The sequence below is a fragment of the Piliocolobus tephrosceles genome, chromosome 8 (assembly GCF_002776525.5).
Source record: "Piliocolobus tephrosceles isolate RC106 chromosome 8, ASM277652v3, whole genome shotgun sequence".
Classification (NCBI taxonomy): domain Eukaryota; kingdom Metazoa; phylum Chordata; class Mammalia; order Primates; family Cercopithecidae; genus Piliocolobus; species Piliocolobus tephrosceles.
Window position 1 is genome coordinate 62,055,632 of NC_045441.1, and position 14,267 is coordinate 62,069,898.

Below are 14,267 nucleotides of genomic sequence, written 5' to 3' on the forward strand. Positions count from 1 at the left end.
TGATCAGATTCTTCTTCTGATCAGAGCTGATATCATGTTCATCACTGGCAAAAATATGTATAGGGCCTCCTTCATTCAGCTTACGAGAGCTTAGGAAGAAGAAACTCAGTTTGTCTTCCTAATACTGGTCTCCCTGGGTTCTTAATATGGTTCCTTAGGCCCAGACACACATCATCCTAGTGGAGACCTAGGACCCAGTCCATCCGTGCATAACAATACCCAGAAAGGAGCATTGGATAAATGGTTAGCAGGATCATGGATGCAATTGTATCACATTAATGTCAAGTTTACTTAAATAATGCAAAAAATACTCAACTTGTTCTTTCATAATGAGTTAAGTCTGACAGTATTGCTCATGACTTTCCTAACCAAAGGTGATAAATGGGTCAGGAAATAGGACTGGACTCCATGTCCCTTGGCTTTCATAGCATAACCAGATCTCCTCATCTGAGAGGGATAAGGGTTGAATAGTTACTAATTCATTTGTATGCATAATCCATTTTACCAGTTGGACCAAAGGCAGAGCAGCGGTGAGACTGGGGAGGATGGAACCTCAGTAACACCACAACTGACCCCTCAGGGGGAGACTTCCTCGTTTTTGCTTCTTGGCTTCAAACTGGATTGGGAGCACTTTTGTGCAACCACTTTGTGAGAGACTCTAGAAGCTGGGATTTAATTTTGTAGAGTCTCCTGAGGCGTCTTTATTCCTCGGGGTGTCAGGACAACTCTCACACCACAGGAGGGTTCCTCACTTATTTCCACTTCAAAGGGGCATTAATAATAATCCTCCTTATTACAGAATCCAACCAGACCTTCTGGTGTGATGATTAATTGGGAAGTGTTGTACTCTTTTTTTTCCAGTGTATCAAGTGCAACCATTTCAGCCCTTAAAAATAAACGTTCTCTCTAAAAAAAAAGAGAGAGAGAAAGAAAGAAAAAAAGGCACAAACAAAAATGTTTTGAAAAGTAATCACTTGTTTAAAAAATGGAAATTGGGCTTCTGTGTTGTAAGGAATGTATGTGCATAACGGTGAAATTCAACACTGGTAAATGATCTGACTACCTCAAAGTGAAGTTTTTGCCTTCCTACAGTGGCCTTTAACCCTGCCCTTTCCTCCAATCTGAGAAGAGCTGATGTTGATGGAACATATAATGGCCCCTTTCCTGTGTAGTAAAGTCAGCAATAAAGCTTAGTAATTAAGGGTACCAGGGAGGCCCAGCCCAGCAGGCTAGTGGTGTGGCGAACACTTTTAGAACTTCAAACAATATCAAAGTCACTGAGAAACGGGCCTAGCTCAGTTCTGGTTTGAATTAAGCCTCACTTCCACACGCACTTTTCAAATCCAAGCTCAAACAAGAAAGCCAAGGCCTTCTGGATTTCATTAGAGCCAATTATCTTATCTGTTTCATCTCAGGCCTGACCCTAAGGCTGGCAAACAGCTATTCAGTGCATTTGTGTGGTTGTTTGAGAAAGCCTCTAGTCAGCCAATGGCCCGAGGACCTGCTAATTAAAACACCGTTGCCCCCCTGCCTCTAGTGATTAAATATTTTCAAGCTTTTGTAAATAATTTTTCCATTCTTTGCCCCAAGCCTCCAATACATGCAATAATTTATTTAGTTTGTCAGAGAATACTGTTGGAAATAGGGTTATAATGGAACCTTTGGAAACTTTTATAAGTCTTCGTACTTCTGAAAGTGACAGTTTATAAACCAGCCAAATGTGTATACTGTTTCTGATGTAATTATGTCCTAATGGCCTTTCTCCTTTTGAAGTGATGTAGTCTGTAATGGGCTTACATTTTGTCAATAATCATATTTCCTCAAATGTCTACATGAGATCTAGAGTCGGAATTTAATGAGGTCATGTAAGTCCTAGAAATTATCTCAAGGTATATTGCCTTTAAGGTTTTTGTCTGAGGGTGGGTCCCAGTCACAAAGACTAGCTTGGGAAGTCAAGGACTAACAAACTCTTGCTCGCTGTTTGTGGCAAGGAACTGCTAGGGAACATTATGAATTCTTTCCAGAGCCAACTTCTGAGGAACTGGTGAGTGATATGGTGATACCACTTCAGAAAAGAAAATATTCAGGGAGGAGAAGAACATTTAGAATTAAAAACTTTTCCCAGACCTAATTTATATTCAGAATGATCTGAGCTAAGATAATTATCTTGCAATCAAATTGTGGGCACAGGGAGGATATGAAGAACTTTGTAGCTCTGAGATCCACTAAAGCCTTTGTAGGCTTGGTACACACCCCAGGAAGCCCACTACGGCCCTTGTGACACAGGGACTTTGCTGCCTCCCAGCTCCTGAGGCTTGATATGGCCATGTGTATCACAGTGCGTGTGACTCCAAGCAAACTCCTCCTGGAACAAAACATAGACAGAGCAGATGTGCATCCACAGATACCTCTCTTCCTTCGAGGCCTGGGCACAGCCATGGAGATTCTTAGCTCTTCTAGCCAATCTAGTCATGTTTTATTGGAGGAGAATAAAAATCAAGGGTTTTGCTTGTTGTTGTTTCTCTTTGTGAGGTATTACAAGAAAAATTTTCAGCCGGTTCGTTAGCTGTATCTGGTATTCACTAACACACCTATGAAAAAGAACTATGAGACCAAACAGCTCTGCTTCTGTTGTTCTTAAAATGACACTTTGGTCTTATCCTAAACAATAAGCTTTTAATAAAAACATCCACCAAAGCAAACAATTAAACAATATATAAAGCACCAGGAGGCAACCTCGTGGTTCAGTTACACTCTGGAGCTATTCCAAAGGAGAACATGTGGGTATTTTATAAGGAACAATACAATTCTCCAAAGTTATTATAAAACAACAAAATTTTAAATTGGGCCACATAAGCCTTTCTAACTTGGTGCAGATTTTATGCTCAGTTCTGACAATGGGTGAATTTCTCTATATTCTCATTTCTTCTAAACTATATTTAGAGACCTGTGCCAAACTCACCCTCTCTCTCTCCTTCTGTGTGTATCTTAGAAGAGGGCAAAATAATATTAATTTGTTAATTAAAAAATTCAGTCTAGTAAATTAACAGGTGAGTGAGCCTTCCTTCATACTAATTTTTTTTTGATTATACATATCATTTGATTTTTATTAATTGTCACATCCTCAAAAAACAAACTAAATGGTATATATTAACAAACTTTTGGCAGACTTCAGTTCTCCTAATAATTTAGAATTTAATCAGTTCATGGAAACTGAGTCAGTAAAATATGACACACGCCAGATTTTATTATTTCTGTTCCTGTCTTTTTCACCTGCTATGACGGTGTCATATTTATCGGAAAGGAAGGCATCACTGCATAATTTCTACAATGCTGTTTTCATTTTAGAAGTACTGAAACATAAAAGAATTTACAGTATCAGAAACTTCTACAAGGGAGACGACATGGGTATATAAAACAAAATCAGAGGCCTAATGAGGCAACTCTAAGAGACTTTCGGAAACTAAAAGTACAGAAAGATAAGAAACCCAGATCTCTTTGGGTAATAAAACTTTCAAATTCTAAATCTGTGCCTGTTCTATTCTTGCTCTTGGTTTTGAATGAACTCTTCTTCATTTATTTGCTTTTGACTTCTGTTTTAGTAAAAATGCTCTTTTGTTTCTGAACTTCAGTCCATTTCAGTAACTCCAGCATTGCTTTAATTTTAAAAGAGCTATGAACCAACTAAAAATACACGTCCTAGGTGAGCCAACATTTTATTTTCAAGTGCAACAATATGTTTCTTTAATGGGAAACATAATGTGTACATGTTATTTTCTTGATGGCCTATTCTACAAGTGTTTTGGGATATAAAATATCTTCAAATTGAGATGCAGATTTAAAATTCTGCTGTGCTTAAATGTGGACTGAATAATCTATTTCTTCTCTTCTCCTCTCCACTTTGAAGTTGAGATATGAGTGATAATGGGACAAATGCCATTTTGCCAAGTCTTTCCCACTAGAAGTTTTGTTGTTCATAAGCTCACCACCCTCCATATGGCTTTACGACAGTAGTGCTGCTCTTTGGAATAGATGTTTAGACAACCAGTACCCAGTACTGCAGTGCCCCCAAGAAAGATGCGCAGATTCCTAATGGATACAAGAACAAGCCATTACCCTTCTAGAATAATGCCTGAAAAGTTTAAATTTCTGCCTAAATGAAAACAGATGTTGATTTATAAGTTTCATTTATATGACATCAAATCATTGGGATGAAATATGGAAAACTGAGTCTATCATCCACGTTTGATGTCATGCAAAGAGACGAACTACTCTCTGAAAGTCCTGTCTACCAGAAAACAGTGTGAACTTCAGCTCTGCATCTCAGATGCGTATCTGAACAGACCTTCAGTCGAGTAAAGTTTCCATGAGAATGATTCCTCCACGTGGGAAAGTCAATGTGTAAATTTTAGTACTAATAAGCCATTATATTTATCTAACTCTCAAAAAAGGACTATAAATTTATATTTATGGTATATTAAAATAAACATTCAATCCCTTTTTTCCACATTATTTGTCATCTCAATAAATCTAGTAGTAGTAAACTTTAGATGTAAAATCATAGAAAAAGAGGATAATGGCTCAGTTTAAAAAAAAAATTCACTCTATGACCCAAAGACATTGAAATTTGGTTAAAAAACAGCTGTTCAATGAAGTAAAGGATAAGTAACTTTTAATTGAGCGAGAGCTTTATCTTACCAGTAAATGAAGCAAATTCTAAAATATTCACTAGAACTCTGAAAAAAAGTGTGACTCTATAATTTATTAATTATTGTTTACCTTCCATTCTGGCCATCTCATATCATTAACTACACAACAATTCCATTATTACTAGATTAGATTATTTAAGTCAATGAATTGATGTAAGCTCCTCGACAGTCCAAAAGATCTGCTATTTCTGGCCTTAAAATGCTCCATAATAATATTTCATAAAAAGATTGCATTTCCTCATATTTCAAAGTATTACACATACATTGAGAGGATTTTGTGCAAGGCAAGGATTATATAATTCAGTGTTTCATCTAGAAAATCAAAACAAATCACTTCTAGGCATACAAATTACCTTTTTCTTAGAACTTCTAGAGAAAAGAATTAATTAAACATAGATATCCTTTTAATTAGTCCCCATTATTTGGAAAATTGTTTAACTGCTGTACAGATTCCAGAAAACTTTTGGCTTTAGAACCATTTTAAGGCAGAGAAAAAAATATTATCTTAAAATTTTTATAGCTGATCTGACCTTTTAAAAATAATAATAAAAAGTAAGTTGTATCATTTGATCTACTTTAAATAGCTCTTCACTGCAGATATCACTTCCCCTTCAAAACTTCAAGCACTTCAAGATACTTCCTGGACTTTTTACCTGAGCTCTATACTGTCTAATAATATCATATCTCTTTGATGCTTGGCTCAAAAATCAAGTTTGCAAGTTTCCCTAGGAAGACAGGTGTGCATAAGATCAATTTACTCTCAGGGTCAAAGAGCAGAAATTCTAAGGGTATCTAGAGACACACACCTAGAAATTGTAATTTTTTGATGAAAATTGGTACAATATGTTGAACAGATGAGAGAAAAAATGTCCCTGAACTATATTTATTTTTGAAGCTGAAAAGCAGATAGAGCTGACAGCTTTCTCAAATTTATTCCTATGGAATTTTTTTTTCTTGTGACCTGTTTGATAAAACTTTTTGAAACATCTCAACATACTGAAAATAGAGAACAGAATCTGGACAGTGAATAATTGTGGTTCACACTAGCAATAAATTCATATGTATTGCTTTTTATTGAAATAAAACTTTAATAGGTGAAAATCATTACTGCTTTGTCACTAAGATTGATTGACAAGTTCAGATTGAAGCCCACATCTTCTTTATTAGTCAAGTCTTTTAGAAAGAGAAAATGTGGGCTTGATTTGTGAGGTATGATAAATGGTCTGGGAAAGATGGTAGTAGGGCCAATTTGATATGTACAGTATTTCATATTGGCAAATTGTTTCAAGAAACTCCACCCTCTTTCTCAAACTGTCTTCAACATCCTTGGGAAAATACACAATATCATGAGCTTAATATATTTACTTGTCACTAACAATTGAGAATCCATTGCAAGACTGGGAAGCATCAACCACAGCTCTCATTGACAAATTAAGATCCCAAATAATTTGCCATTAAGTATGACTTTTGGATGACAATGAAATCATGCTGTATTTCAAAATTAAACCTAAATGTTCATTTATCACTATGCATTCTATGAAAATTTAATTTGGTATTTTCAAGTTCTATTACATATCCCTTCCACAAAATCTAAATGCGTACATAAGAAGAATATTTCTTTTAACAAAGATGAAAAAATTTATATCCCTATTGTAATTAGATTGGTTATTAAAAGGAAAAAAAGAACCGGGGTTTAATTTGATAGGGTCTCTTACTATGTCAGATGAGGAGAAGGCACAAGGAGAAGTGGTTTGGAGATATCAAAGGTAGTGAAAGTCTAAATTTTCAATTTTGGGGCACTTACCAGCTTAGATGTCGAAGCCCAAGTTAAATAGACTAAAATGCATTGCAAAATATTTTTCAGTATATGATTTGTTATCCCATGCTCTTGACACAGGAACTACAGTTCCTGTATAGTTTAGGACCAACAAAGTACTGTCCCCACAATCACACTTGCTGCCACGGAATCCCTGATCACCAAACACCAGCTGTGTGACATCAGGAAACCTACCAAAGCTCAAGAAGCATGGTAACTGCCTGTGGAAAACAGGAGCACCTAACTCAAGGACTAGTAAAGCTTTTTAAAAAAATAAACAACTAGCAAAAATTAAAGCCTCGATGAATACTCTACATTACTATGTTGCTATTATTATTATATTGTTGTTTCTACAATGGTATTATTCTATATTCACTTATCATGAAATTACATTAAAATATTAAATATAAGAACAATAACCAAAAAAAAAAAAAAAAAAAACCCACAGTTTTTACTTAGTTGTCATTACCAAAAGAGTGAATCTAAATAGTTACTTATGGTACCATTTTATCTCTCAAATAGAATTTAGAAACCTCTTTTTCAGTTTATACATATAACAAGAATATTTAGAAGTTAATCTTCTAAGAATTAGCCAGAATAATGATGACATATTTTATAAAATAAGAATGAGAGAAAAAAAAGTATTTTACTTATTTATGCGCCCTGCCCCAAAACATCTACTCTAGCTCCATGGTAAACCCAACCATTCTAAGAAATCTCTAGGCTGACCATTATTGACTTGTCCAAAGAGCACTTGCTCTGTGGATATGACAATAAAAGGTTTTATTTTGTTCTGCACTTGAGTTAAACGCCCTTTTTACATTTTTGTCACAAGCAGGGGAAGAATCCCAGGAAGCCATCATTCCTACATTAAAGACTCAGCATCAGGAACAGAATTGCCACTTTGACTGGTGAACTAAGAATAGACAGGATATCTGGAAAGATTTCCAATCACAACTTTGTGTTAATGGATTTTAAATTTGCTTATGTCATTAAGGCAAATAGATATGAACTCAAGACAGGAGAAAGATAGAAACTGGGCTGCTTGTATGTGCTCAAATGGTTCAATGGCTTTAACTATGTAGCAAGAACATTAAGCTTCTAAAAATTCCAGTTAATTGTATGTCCAAAATATTTTAGCAAAGCCTAAATTTGGAAGCACATAGCATTTTGATTAAATACAGATACTACCTACATAAGTCAATAACATAAAAACAGGTAGTTTTCAATAATAATAACATCAAAAATTTTGACTAAATATGTATTATCTCTACTAGACAACTCTCTTAAAATCCACTTTTCAGTTGGCACACTGATAACCTCAGTGCAAGAGAGTCCTTCTAGGTCAGAGTTTTCCCCTAAGATGAACTTCCCTGAAGAGCTAATATGTACAGATCCATTGTCTATTGAAAATATGCATCAATAACAAATATTAACTAAGGTTAATCAATTAATTAATACATACAACATACTGACATGAAAAGATGATATTTAAAATCAGAACTTGTTTGCATCTAAAGAACCCAGACCAACAGCTCTATGATCTTTCTTTAGCTACTCCTCAGTATATGCCAAATGGGTCACTTTAATTATTTCATTAAAACCTGCTAAATTTAAGGGGCTTATATTTCTTTTCTTGAAATTAAAAGGGGCTACACAGGAATTGTCCTCCATTCACGCATTTGTTTATTTATTTAATAAAATAGGCATCATTTCAAGGACTACGAAAATCTGATTCATTGGAAATTGCTACTTATTTTTTAAACATTTGAAGATATTTTTCTCAGATTTAAACAGAAGCATGAGATTCATAACTGTCTCTTGCCCACTATAAACAAACCACTTAAATGGTCTGACATAGTCACTTTAACATTTGCAGGACTCTTAAAAGAATTAGTCTTTAGAAAAAATAGTGTGCCAAATCCTCATCAATGGACTGTAGAGAGTACAAAACCACTGGAATATCCTTTTGAAATGATTAAAACAGAGATTGCTTAGCAGGCATTCGGCAAAAGATTTGTTCAATAAAGAGAAGTCTGACATTCTTACAACAAAATGAATAGATGTTCAGAGTTCTTTGTAAAGCATAGATTTTGAGAAGCCAAGGTAGTTCTCTCAGACTTTTGCTAGGTTCACTTAATACCTCAGCTTGACAATGCTCCTATTGCCAACATTATTCCCTCTTTCTTCTCTGATTCATTCATTTACTCATTGACTCATTCAATCAAATATTATTGAATAGTTCTTCTCTGCCATGTTCTTCACTGGGCATTTGTGCCTTAGGTTGGGAGGCTATGTGAGTATGAAGGTCTTACACTTTGGTAAGAAGTCACTGTGCTTTATTACTCCTGAGTATTTTAAGTCATAAAGAGAAGACAGTAGCAACGTGGTGTGACAAAAGGAGCATAGATTGTAGAGTCACAAACCAAGTTCAAATTATTGCCCTTCCAATTAGTAGTTCTGTGACTTATATAAAGCACTTAAGAATTAGCCATAACGTCTATAAAGTTTCTAACCTAGGACCTAGCATGTAAGATCTCAATAAAAATAACCATAATTATTTTATACAATAGTAACCTTGGAAATATATCTTAGCTGAACATAAAATATATATAATACTGAATATTTTAATAATTCTTGTGAAGAATCTTAAATATACCCTTCAATTATTTCAGAGATGAGTGATAACTGCTTGGAAGAAATAACTAGTCATTTGAAATAATTTAGTTATTCTATTATATTTTTAAATTATATTTAAAGCTTTAAACATGAAATCTTTGTTTTGTCTATGATTTCTTTTTTTGCCATAGAAAAAGTACATAATAGAAACCACGAAGGCAATATATGTGACAAATTCTAGATAGTAAAATAAGCAGCCATCTTATATCCCACTATAAATGTAGCTTCACAGGGAGAGAGGCTTTCCAAAAGATACTTATAAGAGTCCAGAAACAATTAAAAGCTAAGAGAAAAGAAAAAGCACCATTTACTCTTTCCCCCACCTCCATTTCCTGCACCCACACACAGATGCCAGAAAGATCTTCTGGTTCAATACTAGGAAACAAGAAGTGTATTAAGGATAAGCTTAGAAAGTAATACTGCACTAAAAATTATTTGGCAATCATCTAACTAAGCCCAAATTGACAAAGGAGTATATACATATATTATTGGGCTATCCTTTGCCGGCATAAGAGATTACAAAGTATGATTCATTTTCTTTTTACCAATCCCACCCTGACGTCCTTGAGCCAATAGAGAAAGATCATTTCACAGCTCCATGCATTTCACAGTTCACTCTCTCTGCCCAGTCAGTATGAATACCCCCTGACTCGAATTCCTTTTTACCCCTTGAACGTTCCCACTTATCTTTAGAAGCAAAGGTTGAACAATACTTGATGAAACCTTTCCTGAAACCATTCAGGACGAGTTAATCATTTTATCTGCTCTGAGCACTTCTGTTCTCTAGAACAATAAGTATGACTTATATTATGATCCCTGAAAGTAACAACAGTTCTGAATTCCAAGTGCTTACCACAGTGCCCGGCATATAATATGTGTTCAATGCCAGTTTTTGAAATGAATGGCTTACTTAGCCATAACAAATTCACAAGTACTTCCAATCATAAATGATGAATAGCAGACATGCCATAGTTCAAAAGTGGCAGGATTCTTATAAATTAAATCTGGTTCTTAAATAAATATCGACATTGAAAGCCAGAAATTTACATTTCTGCAGCCTAGCTAAATAATGCCACTTCTCTAATTAAACTCAAGTAATGGAGATACACTGGGAAGCTTTGAAAAGTTTTGCTAACATAAAGTGTCGACCTTCCAGGCAAAGAAAAGGTGCCATTCTTGAGAATAGTCAACCCCATTCAGGAGTATGTCATTCATTTACCATTTAAATCACAAAACAATATGTGCACTTAATATCTGCTTTTACTTTATTTGATGAAATGGTTGTGTTCAAAGAGATTCTTTAGAAAAAAATCTCATCTACCACTCACTTTGTGATGGGAAAACAAAGGCACAAAATAGAAGTTGCCTTTCATTGCTGTGCATACATGAGTTATTTTTATGTAAAGCTATAGTACCCCAAATAGAACTATAATGATTTTAAAAATCTATGAATTCTGCATCAAAGATAATGGATACGATTATATGAAATAGCAAGATTGAGAATTTAATGTGTATTTAATGTGAATTTAATGTATATCATGCAAGTTACCAGGTTAACTTGGGAGACAGACAAATAAATGCATATGTGATATAAAAATGAAATCTATTATTCCTGTTAAAGTTCCTACAAGATATTAATAATGTTTGTGAAATTTGCAAATGTAATAGTCTGTGTGATGTTGAAAAAGAGAATTCATAACATTAAAATCTCTATTTTTTCACATATTTTTTATTTTGCTCATAATTAAAGCAAAATGTCTTCACAATCAACCCAAGTTTACAGTAGAAAAATTTATTTCAGTCATGTTTTCGACATTGTGGATATCTTTGTGTATATTTTTTCCCAAAATACACATTCCAGAATGTGGGTAGAATTTTCCTTTGTATCTTGAATGCCAAGCCAAACATATTTATTTTAAATGTATTTTTTAAATAGCTATTTTTCTATCATTTTTCCTGGACCTGCTTTCTCATGAGAAATGAACTTCAAATGAGACAACGAAGTATGCGTGACACACAGGACAACAGAAACCCACCAAAATTTCATTAATTAAAAAATTTCCCCATAATTTCCATAAGTTTCAAATGTAGGGTATCAATAGGATTTCCTTCATGGGAACTTGCAAATGGCAAATTTCAAAACTATGAACACCTGTAAGGTTTTTTTATGCGGTTGTTTTGCTTTCAACTAAATAGAAAATTCAAGAAATTGTGCATTACCAATAGGCTAAAACCTCTTCCAAAAATCTTGCAAGGGAGGCTCCTCAGGTTTAATTAACTAGACTCATTGACATCTGAAAAAAGACTAATGTTTAAACTACAAACTAGTATTTTCTAAATTCCAGAGAAGAAATGCTCATTTTTAAAATTCTCTCAAAGAAAAGCTTTTAATTTGATTTTTCTTATTTATATTAATATTTATTTATTTGCTTAGACAAAAGCACAACGCTATGTGAATACATTGTATTTAATGTTACATTTTGTAGATTTTGTTCCAGAGAAACGGGAAACAACTAATTCATTAGTTAATGTTTTCATGTGAAAGGAAAACTATACAAAAGTCATTTACCCTACCATCAAATGAGATTGCCTTGGCCAATGTCATCAAAATGAGTGAGCTCCTCAGAACTAGGAATGCTAAATGGTGCTTTGTAAAAAAGAGATCCTGTAGTCCAATGAAGTTTGAGAAATGCTTGGTCAACAAAATTAAATAGGTAATGAAGAACTTCTCAGGGCAATGAATATGCTAATGTCTACTGTAAAAATCACATCATATGTTATAATAGGTAGAATTTTCCAGACATAACTATTTAAAAATAAATCTTTTTTTCTCCTTATTTGGGAGGGAAGGGAGAAAATGGGCCATTGGCCAATATACCTGTATAATTAAAAACAGGTCTTGATATATCTTTTCTTCTTACACATATTCCTATGTGGGTTTGAGTGATAATTTACCTTAATTACATTTACATTTCTCTTTCATATTTGGTGTTATTTCAATGGACATTTATTTTCCAATTTGCCACTGTCAGAGAGAAAGAGGTACCAACCTGAATGCTTCAAGGTACTCAACATCTCCCATGGGAGGATCAAGGCCACCTGTCCAGGCAATATTTACATTGTACCCTTCTCCAAGGCCTGTTCCAACCTGGGAAGAGAAAGACACACCACGGTGGGCAGAGAAGAGGGCAAATGGAAGAAAGCAAGAAGAGAGAAAACAAGGACAGGGGAGCTCGTGAAATAAACATCAAACAACACATCAAATCAGCCCAACCTTCCCTGATGAACAGTGCTCTGGGTTATGCACTTGTTCTGCACTGGTTTGTGGTCCCATGGGACAATTCAGTAATCTCGTGTAATTTAAAACACCAGCAAAGGACAAGAAAATTAGGGGTAATCATGCAATGCAATTACCTGAAAGATACAAATAAAAGTGGGGCTCTAAAGAAATAAACCAAACCTCATTTGGGGCTCCACTGCCAGGGAAAAAGTTCCCTTCATCATAGCGATGGAGTGAAATGTACAGGATGCTGGGGTCAGCATAAAAGGCCTGCTGGGTACCGTTTCCATGGTGAACATCCTACGGGGAAATGAAAACAGACGACAAATACAGTCATGTCTAACTTTGCGTGGAGACAACCTTTCTGATTTGTAGTTCCCTGTCTTTCTACTCCACTTTCTTTCTCATTTTCTGTCTTCTCACTACGTTCCTCTTTTCTTTCTATTCAGCCTGCTTCCACACCACCCCCTTTACTTCCTGAACTTTCAGGCAAATTACCCTTTAATGCACTCATTTTTTAAACTGGCTTCTAAAAATCAGGAAACCACAGCAAGCATGCCCTGGAGACTCCAGATGAGCAGTCATTGAGAAAGCCCAGTCCTTTGGTACAATTAGATATTTATACACCGGCTCTTTGTACTCTTTGCTTCAGTGATGGAATCTTGCATCCTGTTTTATGGAGGAATTTTATGACTTATTAACTGCCAACAGTTCATAACCCCTCAGGCTTAATTAACTGGCCTCATTGGCCTCTGAAAAAAGACTAATGTTTAAACTAAACTACAAACTAGTATTTTGCAGAAGGATCTATGGCTTACAGAGCATTTTCGCAATTCTTGACAGAACACTAAACATACGTGTATGCATTGATTTGCCAAGTCCCACCATTAAGGTCAAAGGCTTTGCAACCAGCTGAATAAATTGGCTTTCTTGAAGCGCTCAGTTCAGTCAGCAATCCCTCCGCAGTTAGAATCACTTCAAAAGAGAAGCCAGATGCAAAAAAACTTCATACTTCATTTTGATAAAATGGTAACGCAAGAGTCGAAGACACAGGAGCATGAGCTCGTTAGCTCTTAAATCATTTGGGCCAAAGCAGAAAGATGGCATGGGGTTTTATGCAATCTTGTGCAATCTGCCTAATTTAAATATTATATAATGACTTTCTTTACAGCCTCCTTCCTGCTCTTTTCCTTTCCCTACACCAGTCCTCTTTCCCATTCAAAAGAAAAAAAAATAGCTTGATACAAAACTTGACAGTTCTTTTTTCTCACTGTTTCATGATACAGATACATGCTAGAATTGATATAAGAAAGGTAAGTCAATAGAACTAATAGCATTATTTTAAATATCTTCACTGAAAGACCTCAAGTGCAAAAAAAAAAAACCTTAATATGCTTCATAATATCTTCTGAACAAAAATAATGAGCCACTCCAAAAGTGGATAATTTATGTATTTGCATTCAATAGAATATTACTACTATACTTTAAACATACATAGTTTCTGGTTCTGTTATTTGAAAGTCGTAAAAACTTGTAACTATATACTTACTTTATATTAGTAAGATATAGAATCACACTATTTTCAACAACGATTCCTACAATTTTTAGTCAGGCACTATATAAATATCTGGTATGGATTATTTAATAAGTAAACTGAGGCTCAGAGAGTTTCAGTTACTAAGATTATACAGGTAATAAGTTGCATGACTGAGTCTTGAATCTACTTCCTATTCCAAAGGCCAAACTCTGAACGATTATACAGTTAACTGAAACTTACATTCAT

The 14,267-nt window shown here is 34.8% G+C and overlaps 1 protein-coding gene across 1 annotated transcript in view; it reads right to left on the minus strand.

The window, feature by feature from the left end:
• The window catches only part of HDAC9 (histone deacetylase 9), a 679,750-nt gene that overhangs the window by 106,711 nt on the left and 558,772 nt on the right, over positions 1-14,267 (minus strand). Inside the window, exons 20-21 of the mRNA XM_023215947.1 lie at positions 12,665-12,784; positions 12,255-12,352 (exon numbers count right to left, since the gene is read on the minus strand). Coding sequence (XP_023071715.1) covers positions 12,255-12,352; positions 12,665-12,784 — 218 coding nt within the window. The remainder of the gene's footprint in view (positions 1-12,254; positions 12,353-12,664; positions 12,785-14,267) is intronic.